This window comes from Eptatretus burgeri, chromosome 7 (assembly GCF_056783735.1).
Source record: "Eptatretus burgeri isolate ZD-2024b chromosome 7, Ebu_testis_v1, whole genome shotgun sequence".
Taxonomy (NCBI): Eukaryota; Metazoa; Chordata; class Myxini; order Myxiniformes; family Myxinidae; genus Eptatretus; species Eptatretus burgeri.
In genome coordinates this window covers 65392915-65407475 of record NC_140967.1, presented here as the reverse complement: position 1 = coordinate 65407475, position 14561 = coordinate 65392915, and the positions used below count along the sequence as shown (strand labels likewise).

Sequence of the window (14561 nt, the reverse complement as noted above, 5' to 3'; positions counted from 1 at the left end):
TTTTTCTTAAACGACACAGTGGGATTTTAAAATCTCCATCAACTAATGCTTACAGACGGGGTTTCTGGTTTAACACCATCTGAGGGATCACATACTTTATGATGCAATGCACTGCCTGCTGAGCACCAATCTGACAGTTTATTGTTGGGTCAGGAATCAAAGATAAGTGCATGCACTACCTGTGCTGATTCAATGGTTAAGTTGTTACATCAGTGTGTGCGAAGTCGAAGCTGATATACTAAGCATTCTCTGAAATTCTGTGGCTCTGGACAATGTCCCAAACAGTTATCATTTGATCTCGTTGGTGTTAATTCACAAGCTTACAGTAATGATTATTCTGCAGGTTGGGGAAGGTGAGAAGCTCGTTCGTGCGATGTTTGCTGTGGCTCGAGAGCTTCAGCCCTCAATTGTTTTCATTGGTGAGTAATTTAATTCTGATGTGGTGTTATTTATTTGCAGAATGTAAGACGTCGGTGGAGAAGGGGGTTGGGTAGATGTGGCATGAGGGAAGGCTAATTATAAAAAGCATGAGGAAAATTAATATGTACAATTCTTCAGTTAATCTGTCTAACACATAACATTCTCATTGTTGTCTCGGAGCACAATATTTACTTTGAATCGCTTTACAATTATGCTGAGGTTGCTCCATTTTACATGCTTTATAAAGCTGTCGCACATCTCCGAGAATTGTATGTTGTGCAGACGAGATCGACAGTGTGCTTTGTGAGCGGCGTGAGGGTGAGCATGAGGCGAGCCGGCGGCTGAAGACCGAATTCTTACTGGAGTTTGATGGGGTGAGAAATTATGGTTTCAGAAGTGGGATAAGGCATAATATCCTAGAATGAGAATTTTGGATGGTTGAACTCTGAATTTAATAAGAGTTATGAACTTTAAAATATAGGAGTTCATGATCATATTGAAGTGGCATGCACAGTCAGTGAGTGGTACCTTCATGACAAACATCAAATTGGGAAATTACGTGGTAGTTTCCTTTTCTCTTTTTATCTACCAGGTAATTACCTATGCCACTGAAGGTGGATGGATATTATGTTTTCACCCTTGTCTGTTTGGGTGTTTGTTTGTGAGCAGAATATCTCAAAAAGTTACGGACGGATCTAACGAAATTTGGTGGACAGGTTGGGAGTGTGACAAGGACAAATAGATTAGATACTGATGAAGATTGTCACTTTCTTTTCCCATATGGATTTGGATACAAGAGGTTTTCAATTTTTTAAGTGATTCCTCACCATTGAGAGATACTGCAAAAAAAAAACAAGATGTAGCATGATATTTCAAACAGTTATGGACAGATTCGGATGAAATTGGTGGATGTGTTGGGTGTTTGACAAGAACAAGCCAATTTGATTTTGGGTAAGGTTGCAGATCCAGCCAATCAGTGGGATATAAAACTTAAACTGTTCAGCCTGGTGGAGGTATGCGCTCCACCGAGTGCTGTTCTAGTTTACCTTTGGAGTCATTTTGGTGCAATATTTTCATTATAGTACAGGCACTTTCTAATTATTTCTTAACTGTTAAGGTAGACAGAACTTTGCTTGCATTATTGAAAACAGTGCCTCAAAGTAATCTCTTTGGTATACTCATCTGGAAAGTAATGGATTTATAATGCTATGCGTTGCATCATGCAACATGTACTTAGCAGGAAGGATGCTTGAAAAAGGGGTTGTTGGTGGGGGGGGGGAGGGGTGGGTAGACACAGTGCTGTTGAATGACTGTTGCTGTAGAAACGTGACACTGTAATAATCATTGAGGGGTTGTGGGGAGAGGGGTTAGACGTAGTGCTGTTGAATGACTGTTGCTGTAGAAAGGTGTCATTGTAGTAATCGTTAATTCTAGGTCCTGGTAGAAAAGGACCTCAATAGATGGCAGTGCCTTTATTGTTTTGATAATTCTCCTACAGATACAGCTAGATACTGATGAGAGAATGCTGGTAATGGGTGCAACTAACAGGCCACAGGAGTTGGATGAAGCAGTGTTAAGGTAAGATTCCAGATTGATTTTGCTTCTTGTGTTGCAGAAACTGAAGTTAATGCCACATTGATTTTAATCAGGGTAATGGTTTGTCACTTTCTTTGATAACTGATGCAGTTCATTCCTTTTACCCAAGATCTCAATTCATGTAAGAGTAAGGAAATATTTCATGGAATATTCTTTATTTTTAATATCCCTATTATCCCAACCAGGAGATTTTCCAAGAGGATCTATGTGTCACTTCCTGCTGAAGAAGTAAGTGAAATCTCCAGATTTTTTTTTTTTAATCGTTTTCTACATTTATCTGAGAACACCTGAGATCATTTATCTAGATTTATCTGCGAATTTATCTTTATTTTTTAATCGTACCACAGCTTGATGCGACACCAACAGCATTGATGGCTTATCATTACTTAATGAAGCAATTTAAATGAACATGTAGATCAAGTTGCTGACTTATTGTTTGGAGAATGAGGAAGTTGCATTCCATGTTTTTCCTTCCTTTTATTTATTTATTACTTTTATTATTCCGATTATAATTGTTAAAAAGGTTCCTTTACATATAATGTCCGACTCGACAACACGTCAATAATTTAATAAGCAGCAAAGCTTCTGAAAAAGATAATTGTAGGAATGCCTGTGAAGATTAAAGTCGAAGAAAGCAGAACCATAAATAAAGAACCATCTATTTATTACATCCTCAAACAGAATTATTATTAAATTTTTTTTTTTACTTTCTGCTCCTTCCCTTACAAGTTCCTTCACTCCCCTCCCTTTCATTTTTGTCTCTTCTCAATTTATTTAACTTTATCTCAGGACAACGAATTGGCTCAACTAGTCATTAAGACAGGTATGCTCACCGTTGTGGGAAAGAAAGTGACGTGATGTTTCAGGCATGAGCCCTTCTTCAAAGGAAGAACTACACCATCACACTCATGTCTGGGGTGTCACTTCACTTTCTTTTCCATGGTGATTATCACACCTCTGTCATCATCATCTTCTTACTCTTCTGCTGTTGTTAACTAGTCTTTAAAAAGATGTTTTCTATTGTTAACATTTTGTAACCCTAAACCCTCATCATTCCTCTCTTCCCTATTCTTGTCCCCTCTTCCTTTTTGCGACTTTAATTTCATGAAGTCCTCATTCTCTCCCTCACAGACACACTTTAAACGCATGGCACCTAAAGGCCCGGTCACACCTTGACGTTTTAGCCAGCGATGGCAACGTATTAAAATGTATGCAAAACGCTGGCTTACGTTGAACTTTAGATGTTTTTTTTTTTTTTTAAGATTCGGACGTATTCATAGCGACTTGGTCTTATGTATAACGCATTGGTAACGGACACAGAACGTTTCGTTGTGTTATAGATAACTTATACCAACGAATGCTGAACCTGTTGTCGGCCTACACAACCGATGCCCAACGATAGTCTAACTTAGGCATAGCGCGTTGCACGCATCGCCGACGATGTTGTGACGTAGCCTATTAAAAGGCTGATGCACAACGATTCGAATCATAACTGCCGTAGAAATGGAAGTGTCAACATCGCGGTCACACCTTGGCGATCTTGCCAGCGTATGCCGACCTAAGAAAAATGTGTCTAAAACGTTGGGGCACGTCAAATACGGTATGAGTAAGTTTGGTATACGTGAGTACAACGCTAAAGTACGCTATCATACGTCGTAGTAAGTAGAGTACGTCAAGAAATTTTAAACATGTTCAAAATTTTACGACGTACTCGGCGTATGACACACGTTCCGCATGCGATGGGGATAAGTTTTACACATGATATGTGGACGCTTACACACGTCCACAAAGGCTACTTATAAGCTTCTCATAAGTCGAAACACGTCGCGGTAATGTCTTTTTTACGCGAAACTTATTTCTAACTTATGTTTGACGTGCTTTGTACCAATTCTTTACGTATTCCCAACACACATCGACGTATGTAGACGTATTCCAATGACGTCTTCCGGTCGACAAAAAAAAAAATTAACGTGTTTCTAGCTTACAACTGCCATATAAAGACGTGTTCCCAGCGGTTTTGGGAATTGGTATATAAAAATGGTGTTCATAAAAGGGGAACCCAACAGTGTTTTCGAGTCCTTTTTGAGTCGATGTCCATGTCAGCAGTAACAGTATCAGTAGTAGTTTGTTAATGTTGGCAGTAGTAGGTGAGTGTGAGGGGGAGGGTGTGGGTTATGATGGATCGTCCTTGCGTTTAACGATTTAACGATTTAAATGATAAACTCAACGATTTAAATGGCTGCATCTCCACTATTGAAAGTAGACGCTTGCGCTCAACAATTGGATTTTTTTTACACTCAACGACTTTTAAACGGTACCACTCAACTATTTTCATTGTTTACAATGAACGATTTAAATTGCTGTCACTTGCCTTTGTTTTTTGACGCTGGGGTTTTGAAATTTGAAGCGTTTCTTCTGAACGTGTTAAAACGCTCAAACTCGACTATTTTAAATAGACGCTGCCGATGGACAATTGGAATCATAGCCAAGCTAGACATCGAAGTGTGAACATCCTCGTCATGCCGAAGAAAAGTTTGAAGAATCCTGCAAATAAGTGTCCTGGCCATGGCCGTGGACGCTGATGCAAGGACGATCCATTATACCGACGTCTTTCAGCCTATGAGTAACTTAAAAGTAACGTCTGTCGATGTGTGGCAACGATCGCGTAACGTGCCAACAACACGTTAATCATAGGTTAGAAATAAGTTTCGGGTACGCTAAACATTACCTCGGCATGTCTCAACTTATGATTAACTTACAAGTAGCATGTGTTGACGTCTGTCAACGATCGCAGACCGTGCATACAACTTGTGGCCAGCGTAGCGGAACGTGTGAGTCATACACCGGCATACGTCGTGAAATTTCAAGCATGAAAAAATTTGAGGACAACCAAAAAGTACAACGTTTAAAGCCAACGTACAACAACGTATGGCATTGTTTTTCAGCGTGCTCTCAATGTTATCAAAACTTACCCATAACGTATTCAACGTGTGCCAGCGTTTTAGAAAAATAATTCAAAAATCGGCATACGTTGGCTAAAACGTCAAGGTGTGACCGGGCCTTAAGTTATGTTATTTGCTGTCACAAAGCCATGAACAATAATTTCCCTGTTTTGATAATTCGTTGTTTTACATCGATTGCCTTTAAAGATCTGACTAAAAAAATTATATTATTAAATAAAAAATGAAGAACTAGTCTTTCTCATGAAGGATGGTGTCAATCTACATTGACAGACAGGTCAGGTTTAACAAAGGATGAAACATTGATTGAGATATCCTAACTGCCGTAGAAAGCAAGGAGAAGCTGACGTTTTGGGCGCTAGCCTCTCGTCGGGGGAAAAAGCATGAGTAACCCCCTCATCCCCCTTTCAAAAATTGATCTGTTGATTTCCTCTATTGTAATATTAAACCCTTGGTCATGGTGCGTACAATTCTTGTTGATTCATTTTAAATGTATTTTTCCGAGGGAATAAATGCCAGTTGCACTAATTGCTCAGTGGGCGTGCTCTGTATAAATTTCTAAATTATTCAGAGTAGGTGTGGAATAATCAATACTGATTTAGAAATGAAAATTGCTGATTTTTCCTTTTGAACAGCTTGGCCCTCTACATATGTATAAGTTATTGCCATTGTGATCTCAAACCATGACTTAAATCAAATTTATCGCATGTCAGATTAAATCTCAGTCCATAAACTTCATGGGTTTTAAATAAGAATTTGATTATTTTTGACTCTACTTTGATTAATCAAGTCAAAGTTTTAAAAAATGAAAATTACCCCCTTGCAGACCCGACTTAAACTGCTGTCCCATTTGCTGACCAAACATGGGAATCCATTGTCTCGAAAGGACCTCTCCCACGTTGCTCGGTGAGTTATAACCATCCTAAAATCTTTGCACATTCGAAGTCTGTTACAAAGCTGAGCAGTTTTGTAAGTTAAAAAAGGAATATGAAACCTCGTTTTGGTACTCTGAGAAAATGTCTTAAAATTAAATACCTCTTTTTTTCACTGAATGTGAAACCTTGATTTTCGAGATCATTTTGTACATCATATTTTATACATCGAGAAAATAAATGATGTGGGACGTTCACAACGTTCTTCACTTGAGATACTCACAATAGTCCAAAGCATGGCAAAAAAATGTGAACGAGGTATTTCTGTACATTTTCTTTCTTATTGGTCCCCTATCGGTTTCACCGGAGGGGACTGTAGGTTTGCTCTCCGTCTGTCCGTCTGTCCCACCTGTGGGTTTTCTGACTTTTTTCCGCAAACCATTTAATATATTCAACTGAAACTTGGTGCGTTGCGTTATGATAAGTTCCAGAACAAGTTTGAGTTTTAGGACATTTCGTAAATTTCTCACAGAGTTATGCCCTTTTTAGACTTAGAAAATATCACATATTGTACATGGGTCAATGTTCAGCTGCCCTGACTCAACTCCACTGCTTTATACCCATTGGCTGGACAGCTGGCCTGACTCCACCCCAATAAGATCATGTGCTGCCATTGCACGAAGCAGCACAGATCAGCAGGCTGTAGGCTTTAGTCCTGGGTGTTAGTCCATGGCCCAGTGCGATTGGTATGATCCCAGGTATATAACCACAATATATTATAGATGCACATAAGCCGTACGCATGGTTTTGCTTCATGTACTTACATCGGGATATTGTTGTTATTTTCGGAACCGAACGTGCCATTATGCAGCGCCCAAACGAACGAACATTCATTGAGACTGTTGGGGGACATGTATTGCAAAGCAATTCTCACTCTTGTTTAATAGTCTTTCTTATGAAGGCAGGTTTGTAACAGCAGCATCAACAACAACAAAAAAAAAATACAACGGTGTTTCCTTTTTCAAACGATCATTTTACCTTTTTTCCGGGAGGTTAGTCGAATTATGTCATTCCTCCATCCAGTTATATCCAATGAATCAGTGTTGTTCAAAGCCAAACATTCCATATCTTTCTTGACAGTTCCAATCCATGTTATTTTTCAGATGTCCTCGCAGCTTTCTTCCTTTTCTTACGGCTTCATCTTCTGACCTTTGTTACACATGACCATACTAAGGAAGTCTTCTCTTCCTAAGTTCTTCTTTACTCGTAGCCTATTGATTTTTTTTTTTTTAATCTCCTGATTTCTGAGATCGGAATTCTTTCAGAGATAAATCCTTTTTTTCCTATAATGGCGAAGCTCATGGAAAAGCAGGGTTAAATTGACAGTGGGATAGCTGCGCAACAATTTGGCACAACCAGCAAGAGGATAAACAAACAGGAAAAGAAGAGAGAAAAAGAGGGAGAGACGGAGGAAACATTAAAATCAGCAAATAAGAGGGTTGGGTTCATGGGGGCAATAATGATCATGGGTTAGGGTAGGAGAAGATATGGGGTGGTGGTATACTAACTGCTTGAAGCCCTGGAGGGAAGAGTGAAACAGAACAGTTCTAGAAGGTGGTGCCATAGACTGGAAAAGTGAGGAATAAAAGAGTTGAGGTGTGCAGTCAACCTGGATTTTGGAAGTTTCACCAGGAAGGAGTTACTGGAAGTAAACGTGCATTATGGTGTTTCTGGGGAGGGTCGGAGGACTGAGAAAGTAGAGGGAGCAATGTTGGAGAATAGACGGTATATAACAGAGAGACCAACGACCTACCTGCAATGTGAGAGCAACAGACCTTGCAGACCTTGTGCTTCGCCCTCATCATGCGAGATTCTAATAATTTTGAGAGCTTTAGATTCCACAGAATGTAAGAAAGACAGATGTGATGTTGGAACACCAGCCTATAGTGGAGAGCGGTAATCCAATGAGCCACAGACAAGGGCCTTGTGGATTGTGAGTCGCTCTGATTTTCCAAGGAAAGACTTGGATCGACAGAGGATGCTCAGTCTGTAGCTAGATGTTGAGGCCAGCTTTGTATGTGGTCAGCCCACGAAAGGTCACGGCTCAGAGTGAAGCCAAGAAGTTCTTCCAGTAGATGACCAATGAAATAGGTGTGTTAATTTTACCATCATTCCGAAGCAATAAGGTGAGACTGTGGGTGTTTTCCAGGATCGAAAAAGTTGTTCCACTTATTATCAAAGTACAGTCCAATCATTTCCAGATCGGTAGGGAGACACACAGCTGCTGTTTGCCGAGCAGTTAGATGACACAATATGGAGTCCTGTATGACGTATGACGCAATATGGAGAACTGTATGACCTCTCAGTACTGGATGACGCAATATGGAGTAATCTGAAAAAACTGAAGAGGGTTTTCCAGAGCATCAGAGAGGTCATTAATGTAGATGAGTAGCAAGACGGCCCAAAACACTGCCTTGGGAAACTCCAGCTTCCACTGGGAGAAGATTGCAATGAAGGCAACACATTGACTGCATGAGTGGAGGATCTCAGAAATCCAGTAATGAAGTTGACTTTCTATACCACAGGCAGAGAGCTTGGCAAGCAAAGCAAGATGCCAGACAATATTGAATGCCTGAGGTATGTCTGGAGAGATGGTCCTAACCTCTTGTTTGATATTGCGTGCATCAAACCAGAGCTGAGAGTGGGGAACAGAGCCATTACCAGAGTTGAGTGACGGACAGAATCCAAACTGATCAGGTCGTTTGAAAATAGGAAATGCTTGATAATGGAAGCAATTATGATTTCCATGATTTATTTTTGTATACAGAATCAAGGCTCGTGGAAGAACTAGAACACTGAATGGATCAGGATGCAGCAGAACAAAAGCAACAGTGGAGAGATGGGGAAACACCAACAGCAGGGTTGAAAGACGAAACGGAGGGAGGCAGACAAACAATGGATGTGGAGATGAATGAGGGATAGGGGAAGACGCATGGGGGTGGACAAGATGGACACAGAAGGGGTAGGGGGATGGGTGAGATGGATTTTCAGCAGGGGAGATGGAGCAGGGCATTTTGGGGGGGGGGGACCAGATGTGCAGCAGGGGGAGTGTGAGTAGACATGTGGTGGGGGGAGAAAGGGGAGCAGGGCATGTGGTGAGGGAAGGGGAATGTATGTGCAGCTGGGGTTGTGTGATGCATGAGTCATACAGAGTGGGAAATGGTCCAGTGCTGGCATTCACTGCAGACTGAACTACACATGATTATCAATTCTGAAAGGAAATTAAGGCAGCCTTCACGACTTAGATGAAATGGGTTAAATCCATCCCATCATTCTCTTCTCTGTTCTTTCCATTCCTTTTACATCTTTGATCTACAGTGCCCACATTTTGCTTCCGTCTGATACAGGCTGTTAAAACTCTAACTTTTACAGGTAATGGAATGTTTCTGTGGTTCATGATACCACCTCGTTGCCTCCACTTATTCCAGACTGACTATATTATCGATCGAATAGCTAATTCTGCTCCTCATGATGCCTCTATCATGTCTCGAAGGTAAAAGAAACTTTTGGACCTTTTCTAAATTTAATTCTGAGCTCAGGAACATTTATTTTTGTTTTTCATCTTTTTCTTGCAATTGTTGATCCTGTCATCTTTCACATATGAAAATCCCAACTTTGTAACCAAATTTCTAGTGCTATACCGCTGTACCTCGTGTTACAACATTTGAATTGCTTACATTGAATCGAGTTCCTTCAAACTCCTTTTCCACTTTCTTTCCTTTCTCCTTCTTAGCCATTCATTATAACCATTTTATTCATGTTGATGGGTAAACCTTTCTTCTCTATTGCACTTTTCTATGTTTTTTAAACATCTTTTGCTTTTTGTGCACTTTCAGCATTTAATATTAAGTTTTTAGCATACAATAACTCACATGGGAATCACAACTTTTTACTCTTTGACAATTCTTCCATCACTTTTACCTTGAATGCCAGAGTGGGGGAAGAGTGGGGGGGGGGAAGACAATTGCCCCCCCCACCTTTTGTCAGGAAGGGCGGGTGTAGGGGGGTATTGAAAGTGCCTTATCACATTGACGCCTGATAGTCTGACGACATTGCTGAACTAGCAGGGAGTGCAGGAGGCTTCGATGGTGCATCAAATCCTTTAACCACCAATAATGTTTTCCTCACAAGTCTTTAGGAGCCTTTCGGAGGGCAAACCTCAAAATTTCCTCAAAGACATTAGCTGAATCCAATTTGTCCTATATTTACTCAGTTTTCAGTGGGATAAGTCACTGCAAATATCTTAGTTTCGAATAATACTAATTGACAAGACTACAGCTGCCATTGAGCTACTTACGATGCACTCATATAGCAATAGTGCTGTGAAGTACACTACCACTAATTGTCACGATTGCTAATTCTCGGTATCACGAATAATCAAAATAATGTTATCGCATATGGGTGCTCTCACTTTTTTTGCAACAGCTGGCTAGCACACATCTGTTTTGATTATGAGCGTCATGATCTACTTGTAATTCCTATGCCACTATTTGTTCGATATGAGGCCTCGATTTATACTTCAACTTGCAACTTGTTTATCTCCAGGTGTTTTTTTCCCCCCTAAATCAATAAAGGGAAGGATATGGTGCTCTTCTGTTTTTTTTGTGTTTACCTTCAAAGAAATTCTGCCCCCCTTGCCCTTATCCAGCGTCCCTGACTATTACAAACAGTAGAGGACTTAAACATGATCCCTGGTGTAATCTGACCTTGACTTCATTGCATCACAAGTTGGTGTTTACCATAGTTCTCGATTCTTTTATACATTCCCATGACTACTTTTACCATTTCTCCAGGCACGAGTTGCTTTCTGAGAGCCCATTGAATGACTGCTCTTGGTACTCTGTCATATTCTTCTCGAGGTCAACACAAACATGAGACGGTTTCTTTTTCTTTGCCAAATACTTATTTTGGCAGAACCTCAAAATAAAAATCCCTTCTGCTGTTGATCTTCCTGACATAAAACTGAACTGGCTGGTGTCAATATTTATCACCTTTCTTAGTCTTTTTTTTTCAACCACCTTTTCAAAAACTTTCAGTGCCTGCTCAATTCGTTTAACTCTTTGTTTATTGAGAAATAAAAACCTTTTGGGGTGGTTTGGACTAATGTGAGTATCTCGTTCGTAGAACTTTTTAAACATCTGTTGTAAGAAGTGTATTTGTGACAGTGCGTAATAAATTTAACAATCATGAAGTGTCTAGCCTGGCTTAATAATTAATTTAATAAATATCATGAATGATATTTTGTGTTTTTTTACAGTCTTTAAAAACAATTGGAAATCTTTAACGAAATAACCACCCCTAATTTATTTTCCTACTTTTATAATATGCCACATACTCAATGATCACAATGTATGTGTTTTTATAATGGCTGCTGCGTGCAGGATAACGGAAGGATACTCGGGAAGCGATCTCACATGTCTTGCCAAAGATGCCGCTCTTGGTCCCATCAGAGGTGAAACTTGGTCACAAGGGTGCTATTTACTGGTAGTCGGGTCAACATTGCATTTATGATATCACTGCTATTATGATGTCATGCAAAAAAAAATTGTATACAAGGTCGAGGCTGGTAGAGGAGAGGCGCGTAGAGGAGCTGGAACAACAACGAATCAGGATGTAATAGAACAAAGGGAACAGTAGAAAGAGAGGCGAGAGGAAGGGACATACCAACAGCAGGGTTGAGGGACAAAAGAGGAGAGTTGGAAGAAATTTGCGATGTAGAGAAAAATGAAGGATGGAGAGGATACACGGGGTGGACAAGACGGAGGAGATACAGAAGCAAACTCTCAGGTTGGAAAAAGTGTAAACTTTGAAAGAGGTGGACTTGGGGAGGGCTAAGGGGTAAGGAGATATCATGGTTTTGGATGGGGATGAACTGAGATGGTGGTAAACAGTTGTCTTGAAGACCTGGAAGGAAGAATGAGAATGAAGAAAACATGGAGGTTGGTTCCACAGGTGCGAAAAAATAGGAATGAATCGGGGGAGATGAGTGGTGATTATGGATTTTGAGAATTACAACAGGAAAGTACAGAGGGGAAAGTTGAGAGGGAAGCTGAGAAGGGTTGGGATGACAGAGAAGCTGAGTGGGGTTGGACGAGGGAGAAGCTGAGTGGGGGTGGGACGAGGGGAAGCCAAGAGGGGGCAGGACGAAGGGGAAGCTGAGCAGGTGTGGATGAAGGGGGCAGCTGAGAGGGGGTGGGGCGAGGGGGAATATGGGAGTAGGCGGGTGAGGAGAAGCTTCGAGAGGTGGGGTGAGGGGATAGTTTTGAGAGGTGGGTGAGGGGATGCATAAATATGAAGTGGTTGGATGCTGAAGAGGGGAACACAGAGAAGGGGAGGGGTTGGAAGGATGTGGATATGTAGGAGATGTGGTGGTGTGTACTGCCATAGAGGGGTTTGACACCATTAATGAACGTGCAGGTGAATTGATTGTCATGTGCAGACAACTTCTGGAAACTGGATGGGAGGGTGGGGTGGGGTAAAATGAATGGTTGTTGTTGAAGGCATGAAGGAAAGTGGTGATATAGGTATGTGAGGAGGGTTGATGGACCAAGCATTTTGGAGTGAGACATGTTTGGCAAATAAGCTGGGTGAAGAAGGAGAAGAAGAATATATTGTGATGAAGAAGAACAACACATGAGTGTTCCTGACAGAGAAATAAGGAAAGTGAAGCATTTTTAAAATGTTATTAAAGGCTTTTACAGGAAGAAGTGTTTCAATCAATGAAGATTCAGTTTTGAGATATTGAGAAAAGGAAGGGACAAGTCTGAAGACGACGATGGTTCACGAGCGGTATTTGACGATGTAGATTGTTTCAGAAGTCAAGGATGAGACAATGTGATAATTTTTGACCAAGTTATAAAAATGATCACCATGATGTGGTACGAGTGACAGGTTATAAGCTGCAAAATGTCGAAAACCTGGTTTCGTTCAACAACTTTCAAAATTTGACCTTTGCATAATCTTTAAAGGTTACAAAACAATGTTGTGGACATTAAAATAAGGAAACAGGATACGTCCTATAGCTTATTGGAGTTACTTCGTCGAAGAAGGTCGAAAACCTAGTTCGATTCCCACAACTTTGAAAATTTGACTTTTGTGAAGTTTAAAGGTCAAAGGTCAAGGATTATGACCTTTGGTGCAAAACTTCCTCTGGAACATTCCAGGAACAATATAACGTCATATTGGCTATATGGCATTTCACACTCCTGGGATTATCCATACTTTGATGAAATCAGCGTAAAAACAAACTTGAAGGGGGCGCCACGGGCAAGGTGTTCGAGATAGAGCAAAATAGTTGCAAGACTTTAGGTGGGGAATGACCTCAAGATTATGCATAAAAAAATATTGTCATCCTAGCTCTCAAAGTTTGGGCGGTCGTATGATTTTTATGTCAAAATTCGAAATTTTCAAAGTTCGTGACCTTGTGACGAAAATGAAAAATCGAGTTCCGTGGGGCTATGCAGGTGCCATTGGGCTAACCAAATACCAAAACTCCTGTCAGATTCGACAAACCTCCTAGGAGAAGATGCAAATTGAAATTGGCTACCCCCTAAAAACACATTGGGCGGACCACGCCCATTTTCAGGAAAACACAACGAGATCATGGTATAAACCTCCCACCAAAATTTTATCAGGATCAGATCAAAACCCACGGAGCTATGCTCGGGACAGACAGACAGACAGACAGACAGACAGACAGACAGACAGACACACAACAATAACGAATATAGTGGTCACTTATTTTTTTTGTGAAAATATTTTTTCACTTTTTTCGTGAACCAATAAAGAATGAATGAGGAAGGAAGGACAGGCACATTAAGTTCACAAGCCGGTAGGCAGACATGGGTAGTCGATAAAGTCGAATTTAGTCGTTTTTCAGCCGTTACAAGCCTACAAAAGCGTCCATAGCAACGGTTCTTTCTCACACATGACTAGGACATACCATGAACCTACCATACCAGTTTCATGTATATCTGACTCATAGTCTCTGAGATATAACGAACTTCGTTTTTTTATTGTTTTCGACCAGGGTTCATTCAAAGTCTATCTTCTCCGACAGTTTTTATGGGACCGGGCTGAATTTTTTTGTCAAGGAGGCTCAATGCGTTGCCCACAAACGATCATAGTTTGATTTTTGAATTTCGATATTTTTATTTTTTTAGAGTTTTTTTTCTAATTTCAAAGGCCCGTTGCTCGGCAACCGAGGGGTCCATAGCAACGGTTCTCAAACGTGCACAACTAGGTCATGGTATGAACCTACCACCAGAGTTTCATCAAAATCGGCCTACGATTAACGGAGTACTGGCCTGGACAGACAAACAGACAGACAGACATAACGACGGAAAACCTGACAATAAGGGTAGATAGATCGACTACCCAATAGATCGACTTCCCAATAATTTTTTTGCTGTGAAAAAAAAGAAGTTATTTTGATATTTTTTTTTTGAAGTGAGGAGGAGGAACAGCATAAAGTTGAGGAAGTTGAAAGGACAATACTTTGGAAAAAGGAAGCTGAACGAGGCAATTGATGTCAAAACAGACAGAATTTGCATGCTGACTACCTGAAGTATGGGCGGATCGGCCAATCACAGGGATATTAATTCAACACAAGAAAAGTATGGTTTAACATGGAAAATTGGACAAAAACATAAAC

The 14561-nt window shown here is 40.6% G+C and overlaps 1 protein-coding gene across 1 annotated transcript in view; it reads left to right on the top strand.

The window, feature by feature from the left end:
• Nucleotides 1-14561, top strand: part of SPAST (spastin) — a 90753-nt gene that overhangs the window by 74054 nt on the left and 2138 nt on the right. The window contains exons 9-14 of the mRNA XM_085888849.1: nt 344-419; nt 703-794; nt 1919-1998; nt 2202-2244; nt 5803-5882; nt 11290-11360. Of these exons, the coding sequence (XP_085744975.1) occupies nt 344-419; nt 703-794; nt 1919-1998; nt 2202-2244; nt 5803-5882; nt 11290-11360 (442 nt within the window). The remainder of the gene's footprint in view (nt 1-343; nt 420-702; nt 795-1918; nt 1999-2201; nt 2245-5802; nt 5883-11289; nt 11361-14561) is intronic.